Source organism: Panthera pardus, unplaced genomic scaffold (assembly GCF_024362965.1).
Source record: "Panthera pardus isolate Hobbes unplaced genomic scaffold, ASM2436296v1 HiC_scaffold_26, whole genome shotgun sequence".
NCBI classification, from domain to species: Eukaryota; Metazoa; Chordata; class Mammalia; order Carnivora; family Felidae; genus Panthera; species Panthera pardus.
In genome coordinates, this window is record NW_026526832.1 from 10,969,327 (window position 1) to 10,977,222 (window position 7,896).

Here is a 7,896-nt window from a genome sequence, read left to right on the forward strand (position 1 = left end):
TACACCTTCATCATACACTCTCCAGGCAATGTTGGTACCGTTGGTTTGTAGAGGCCAAATCTCTTTTTTCTCAATGTATCATAATGCTTGTTGAGAAGACAGTTTATGAGGCAGGGCATTTCCTCCGGAAAGTACTTGGCATTTGCTTGTTCGGCATGGATGCATCATTAATCACCAAAATCTGAACATCACTGGAAGATGGGCAGCAGAAGTGCTCTGAGCTCTGCCAAGCTCATCACACTTCCAGAACTTTCTTCCCAAAAGGACATTGTAGTAACCGTGACTACCTTCAGACAGAACTTTTTTCAAATCTAAACATCTCACTAGTAATAATTTATTCCACAGTCACAGGAAACACCTTTGCTCCTCTTTCAAGCAGGCTCGTAGTTCTTTACTACACTCAAGTTATTTGCCAATTGACAGTATCCTTGGGAATATAGGTTCTAGGATTAAACAAAATAAAGGGTAAGTTTTAAAATATCAACTTATTTTTCATTCAGCAAACATTTACTGAGGGCCTTTATGTTTTCAGGCGCTGTGAAGTCACTGAGGATTTAAAAATGAAACCTATAATTCCTTTTCACAGAAAATTATCTCCTTTAAAGTCAGATGCTGAAAGATCAACACCCTCCATTTCATCAAAAAACTTTGTGACCAGGGGCGCCTGGGTGGCTCAGTCGGTTAAGCAGCCGACTTTGGCTCGGGTCATGATCTCACCGTTTGTGAGTTCGAGCCCCGCATCCGGCTCTGTGCTGACAGCTCAGAGCCTGGAGCCTGCTTGGCATTCTGTGTCTCCCCCTCTCTTTACCCTTCCCCTGCTCATGCTCTGTGTCTGTCTCCCAATAGTAAATAAATGTTAAAAACAGACGAACAAAACTTTGTGACCACTTACAGCACCCAGCTGGTGTTTGACATTGTGGAATCTAAAACTTCAAAGTGGTTTTTTGAAATAGGCACTAGGGAAGTTTGTCATACCATGTTGGCAGAAGATCACAGGATCATAAATGTATCTGCCTTTTGGGAAAAGCATATTTTACAATTTCCCTATCGACAATCATTTGACATTTGTGATCTGTACAGTTGGCAAGTGTGTTGAAATGATACGTATCGGGGAGCTTGGGTGGCTCAGTTGGTTAAGGGTCCAACTCTTGATTTTGGCTCAGGTTATGAGCTCACTGTTTGTGGGATCGAGCCCCACCTAGGGCTCTGCACTGACAGCGCAGAGCCTGCTTGGGATTCTCTCCCTCTCTCTGCCCTCCCCTGCTTGCTCGCTCTCTCTCAAAATAAAAAAACGTAACTTTTAAAAATGAAATGATACAGTATCATTTAGGGACAAGCATAATAGATTGACACATAGATAATAACACAAAACTAACATTTTTTTAATTTGCAGGTGAAGCTATGTGACTTTGGTTTTGCACGCATCATTGGTGAAAAGTCATTCAGGAGGTCTGTGGTGGGGACTCCAGCATACTTAGCCCCTGAAGTGCTCAGGAGCAAAGGTTACAACCGTTCTCTAGATATGTGGTCAGTGGGAGTTATCGTCTATGTGAGCCTCAGTGGCACATTTCCTTTTAATGAAGATGAAGATATAAATGACCAAATCCAAAATGCTGCGTTTATGTACCCACCAAATCCGTGGAGAGAAATTTCTGGTGAAGGTAAAAAAAAAAAAAAAAAAAAAAAAAAAAAATTATAGCTCTGTGCCCTTTAGTCTAAAAATCTTTGTGATCCCAAATCAGCCTATTTCTTCTGACTTCTCTTTTTAATTTCTCATACTCCTCTTCCAAATTCAACCAGTTACCAGTTCGTGAGCACTCTTCCTCCTGACGGTCTTGTCTCTAACTTCCTTAAAGTTCCCACGCCTAGCACTAACCCAGGACCCAATTTCCTCCCTTTGAAACTACTAAAATACCTAGGGTTCTACCCGTTAGACTCTTTGACGGTGCTTCCCAGTCACCACTGCTGCCAGATCGGTCTTCAGGAAACCCTCCTTCCATCTTAACTGTGCCCTTACATCTTGGCCTCCCTTTAACCACATTGCATCTGTAGGTCTCTCAGAGATAGCCCAAGTTCACCTTCTGCCCTCCCCTCCACTGTTCCCGATCTAAAACCTAGCTGCTGACTCTTCTCAGCTGCTTTCTGCATTTTGCTTAGACCTTTCCTGCCTTCAGTCCCTCCTCACTATTGAAATCCTTCCAGTCCTTCAGGGACCCCTTAGCCTGTGGCTCATCTGTGAAGTCTTCCCGGAGCCCCTCCTCTGAACTGTGTAAGATCTACTTAGGCTACTAGGAGGAGATATTCTCCCTGAAGTATTCTTTCTTTTCATAATTACTTATTTTCAGAGACCTGTATTTCAGGTTCTTTATACATACAATGAATGATATAGACATTCTTCAATTTTCAGCTCCCCTGTGGACCAATCCTAGGAGGCATGGTAACATTTGTTTTCCCTGCCTGGTGAAGGTTTTTGAGCTTGCGGGCCCTGGTTCTGTACCCATCAAGAATGCCCTGGTTGGGTCTCTGTAGTTTACGGACACTGACAGGAAAGGCACACACTTCTTTGACAGCCCCGTACTGAATAGAACCCTACTGGGGAATGCCCCCACCTGGATTTAGCCAGCCTTTGGAACACGGGCCTTTTTTGTTTTCCAAAAGTACCAGACCTAATCTTGGGGATTTGACAGTCCATTAAACTGGGAAGGTTTGAGGAACAACATGTAAAGGCAGTAGCAGGCTTTCTTTGTAATGAATACCTAATTGAAGAATATAGGAGGGTCTGGGTGTTCCAGAATCCTCTTAGAGTTCCTGGGGCAGTGTGGTCTGTAGACTTCAGACTAATCAATTGGTGAGCGTACTAAAGCAAAAACCTGTGGCTAGATCTCAGAGATTCCAGTTCACCAGTTGGAATGACACCCAGGAATGCATTTTAATGAACACCCCAAATGACTCTGATGCACATGGTGGACAACCATTTAAGGAACAATGGATAAAAGTTTGAAGTACTGAACCCAGGGAAGTTCATACTTAAATACTGTGGTGTGTGGAAGAGAAACAGAACTGGTATAATGGGACTCTTCCCCTTGGTTCAGCCCTGGGTCCAGGCCTTAGTGTCGGTATTTCACGCGTATCGCCATACAGGTGGAAGTCAGTATGTAGCTACATGGTGGTTTTGGTTTTGTGGTATTCCGTTTCTTCAAATAAGTGGGCAAAATAAGTATGCCAAGATCTCCCCACTCACACCAAAACACCATGAACATATTTGTATAAAACCTGTTAAGTATGCACTTTTGATGAGAAGTGATCGTGCAAGTCCGGCCACATCTGTAGAGGCAAGGCAGTGGCTTTGGCTCCCTTGCAGACCAAGCCGGGGACTAGAGAACGGTGTCACTGGAGGACAGCAACAACACGTCAGTCTGTAATCAGTTTTTTAATTCATTTGGAAATAATACTAACACTTACGTGCTAAGTAAGCACCGTCCTAAGCCCTTTATGTGTGTTATTTCATCTTCTCAATAACCTCATGTTACAGAAGAGGAAAGTGACCCTCTGGCACACGCAGTAAGTCTACGCTGTTAACCTGTACTCGACACCGCCTCTGTAACAAAACAGGCACACTTCATAAAATAGGTGCTCTAAGTTCAGTGAACGTTTACAGGCCACTAACGTGTCAGCGGGAAGGCCATGTTCTTGAGAAAAGTCGCCCACCCTGTATTTCTGTGGCTTGAATGCCTTCCAGGCAGAGTCACGGTATGTGTGGGTGCCCCATACACCCAGTTCACCGGTTGGATTTTCTCTCCTCTTAGCAATTGACTTGATAAACAACCTCCTTCAAGTGAAGATGAGAAAGCGCTACAGTGTGGACAAATCTCTCAGCCATCCCTGGCTGCAGGTAAAAAAACAAATCTCTCTCTGGTGATCCCCATTGGAGCCATTCATTGTAATGTGTCTCACCTAATCAAACTACTCTAAGATCAACAGATTCTACACGTTTTAGAATATTGTAAGTGTTCTTCAGTGATTACTTTGTACTATGGCTGAATCTCTGGAAGGTTTGCTGTATACCATTCACATGCAGAACTGATAGGCAGTTCAACTCCCATAAACTGAAAGCAATGATTTAGCCTTTATATAGGGCCTTTTATGCTTCATTTCCCCTTTCTGTAAAATAAGCATGTTATTTTGTCAAATAGATTTTGCTTTTAAGATGCCCACTTAAAAGATTCATATTTGCATTAATGACAGATGAAATGCCATTTAAAATGTTTGGCTCAGGGGTGCCTGGGTGGCTCAGTCAGTTGAGCATCCGACTTCGGCTCAGGTCATGATCTTGCAGTCTGTGAGTTCAAGCCCCACGTCGGGTTCTGTGCTGACAGCTCAGAGCCTGGAGCCTGCTTCGGATTCTGTGTCTCCCTCTCTCTCTCTGCCCCTCCCCCACTCATGCTCTGTCTCTCTCTCTGTCAAAAATAAATAAACATTTAAAAAAATAAAGTAAAAATGTTTGTCTTAATTCCCCCAAAAGCTATTGCATAGATTTCTTAAAAGGAACCCCCGAGCTTCAGAGTAAAGAGAAGCTTTAGAACTACTCTAAAGGGGACTGGGGTGGAGGTTGGCAGGTAGAATTAACTTCACAACAAATGCACAGTTGCAGTGATTATTAAATTATCCTGATAGTAGATTCTAAGTACTTTCCCCTATTTTGAGGAGTAAGGTGGGGCATAAGGTCAGAATTTAGAACAGAATGTTTTAGTGATTATTATTAGCCATCTCAGAAGCCTCAGGCAGTTTTTAGTTTTAGAAACTAGTTACTTCCTTCATTAGAGACTCTAAATTTGAAAAAGTATCTTAACATTGCTAATTTAAAATATTACGAATGGAACTTACTGTATAGCAAGTACTGATAGTAGAGACTGTCAATTTTGCAGCTATGGGGTTAGGAAAAAAAAGTTCAACGTATTTTATTTCTTTTATAGTTTATAATTCCATTTTTTTCTAGGACTATCAGACTTGGCTTGACCTTAGAGAATTTGAAACTCGCATTGGTGAACGTTACATTACGCACGAAAGTGACGATGCCCGCTGGGAAATACATGCATACACCCACAATCTTGTGTACCCAAAGCACTTCATTATGGCTCCCAATCCAGATGATATGGAAGAAGATCCTTAGTTGTCAATGAGCTAACGTCAGTAAGGAAGGATTTCACGTTATGGACTGATACTTTGCCGCACAACTGTTGTTCTTTGTAGGTTATCTGCAAGGATGCGAAGATACGGGGAAATGTGATAAGGAATCCGTGACACCAATACTGTAGTTCATCGTGAGAAGGTACAAGAGGGGAAACTGAGTAATAAGAACACATAACGGAACCAAGATGAAGCTTTTCATAAATTTTTATAGCATAAGCAATGACTGGTTTTTATATTTTTTTCCTAATCCTTCACTTTAATACTATAGTGGCATTTAATTTATCTTCCCTTTCCTGTTACATTATTTTTTAAAAAGGAGAAAAAGGCAGGCTTAGAGTCCAGCCATTGTATAGCTTGACCAAATCACACAAGAGTTTTAAAGTTGATTACTAAATAGGTTTGCATTTAAAGAGAGAACTGAGGAAGGGCTCCCAGCATGCGATTTCCTGTGAGAACTCTAAATATTTGACCACAGAGGCATTGAGGGGGTTTTCCTGCATGCCTAGAAGAGGAGCTCTAGACTCTTGTACCTTTTTCTTTTTCTTTAGGTCAGTCGACTCCAAAACAGTGATCCCTAACATTTTGGAGTTGAAATTCTTAACGTGCTCTCTACAAGATAGAAATTAAGTTGTCACCTTTTGTGAGTATATTGGAAGGCCCTCTAAGATAATTTTGGGGTCAAATGATACTACAAACCTGGGGGGAGAACCCACTGGTCTAAGTGCGGAGGTAGTAAGTATGTCTTTTCGGAGCCCAGCCCCCCTGTTGCGTACTCGAACTCCCATGTCTGTGACCCACAGCTCTGTGACACCGTGGTTGGTTTCTGACATTCAGTAGGTTTAGGTGCGAACTTTCATTACACAGTTTATCTTTACACGGAGTTGAGTAATTTGAGGAAGAAAATTACTAAAAGTAAGGCCAGTGCAGGATCAGTTAATGCTGCAGGAAACAGCAAAGAGCGTATCCAGTTTTTCTTCCCTTAGCTTATTGGAAGGTTTTACAGATATCCAGAATGTCTGTAAATCAATCATCTCAAGCAGTTTGGGACAGTGGGTGGGGTAGAGCATGAAACACTTATTCTTTCATCTGTTCTGCTGATCACGTAGCCCTGCCCTTATAAATTGGGGCGGGGGGGGGGGTTGTTTTGTTTTTTTACATTTCAGCACTGGCAACCAGCTAACGAAATGTTTTTCTACTCAGATACAATGTTTAAGAGGTTAGATTTTTCCATAGCTTTTAACAAGTTACTAATAGTTCCCCCCACCCCCGCAAAAAAGTTTAAGATCTAGCACCACCCACTTATTAAAAAACTAGCGGCTTTTTGTTTTTTCACTCCTCAGTAATCACTGTAAGTTTTTTTCCTACAAAAAGAGCAACAAAAGATTGGGAGTCAGAAAATCCAGTCTTTTACGTCTTGGCTCCAATCTGCCTAAGCCTCAAGTTCCTCATCAGTCTAAAAAACGAAGATTGTAACCCTTGCCTCTATTTTCCTCACAGTGTTGTGATGATCAGATATATAAGAACATACCCATATTCAATAAACTAAAAACCATAAAAGCGTTAACTATCACTGCCCACTGAATTTGAGGTGGCAAAGGAAAAGAATGTCCCTGTATACAGTGTAAGAGAGGGTCTTAAGAGATCCCTGAAGCTACTCCCGTATCTAGGACTGAAATTACTGTGGAGATCGTAGCAAACGTGGTTCCCATGCTTTCGACTCTGCATGTCTTTCGTTCCCCTCCTGACAGCCACGAGGGGGAGTACGTTACGGACTCCATCTCACAGATGAGGAAACTGAGGCACAGGAAAATTAAGGACCTAGATGCTGGAGGTCACAGTTGGTATGTGGATTTGAACTCAGGCAGTGTGGCTCTAGTCCCTTTCCTCCCTCCTAACCAGGTTGCTGCACTGCCTCCCATAAACCTCTCCAGGAAACATTCCAGTGTCTCCTGGTATTTTCTTCTCCTACAGGAGTTTAAAAAATTAATCCAAATTAATTTCACAAAACCTTTTAGAACTATAATTTCCCTGTGGGAAAGGATGGCTTCCCAAATGTGTCCAAACTGACTCTGTTTATCTCAATGTGCTAAAATGGAGTAGTTCTAAGTCACTAGGCACCCTGTTGTGGTTTTACTACAGAAGGTGAAAATTAACTGGAATGGTTTGCTCTACTTATGTAATCAAACTACAAGCCATGAAATTAATTGCACTCTTTGTGTCTGTGTTGTTGAATGCCTAAGAAGTTTTCTTAAAAAATTTGTAAAGGCACTGTCAGATAATTTGGAGTAATTTACTCCAGATACTGTATAACCTGCATAACCTTTTTGTCTTGAAGTTGTTTTTGTATAAGAAATAATTGTTAGAAACATTTGGTGATGTACAAAGTAGTCTATAATGACACTGTTCAGTACATTTTTATATTTTTTGTTACATCCCACTTTTGTAAATATCCTCAAAGAAACCTGATAATAAAATGTATTTCCATATCACCATACTTTTCTATGTGAAAACCTGAGCTTATCTCTAGTAGAGGTATCCAAAGAAAATTTTATTAGATTGTGTTGTTTTCCCAGGCCTTGGTAAAAGAACTATTTTGGAAATAGTATTTGTAAATGGAACTAATGCTATATTTAAAACACTGATTTTTTTTTTTTTAACTACCTAAAATAAAAAACTCATTATTTCAATTTATATGAAATCTGAGGT

The 7,896-nt window shown here is 41.1% G+C and overlaps 1 protein-coding gene across 2 annotated transcripts in view; it reads left to right on the plus strand.

The window, feature by feature from the left end:
* Nucleotides 1–7,684, plus strand: part of PRKD3 (protein kinase D3) — an 87,137-nt gene extending 79,453 nt beyond the window's left edge. For both annotated transcript variants that reach the window (XM_053891000.1, XM_053891001.1), the window contains exons 17-19: nt 1,394–1,661; nt 3,807–3,892; nt 4,997–7,684. In XM_053891000.1, the coding sequence (XP_053746975.1) occupies nt 1,394–1,661; nt 3,807–3,892; nt 4,997–5,170 (528 nt within the window). In that variant the 3' untranslated portion in view covers nt 5,171–7,684. The remainder of the gene's footprint in view (nt 1–1,393; nt 1,662–3,806; nt 3,893–4,996) is intronic.
* The last annotated feature ends 212 nt before the right edge of the window (nt 7,685–7,896 follow it).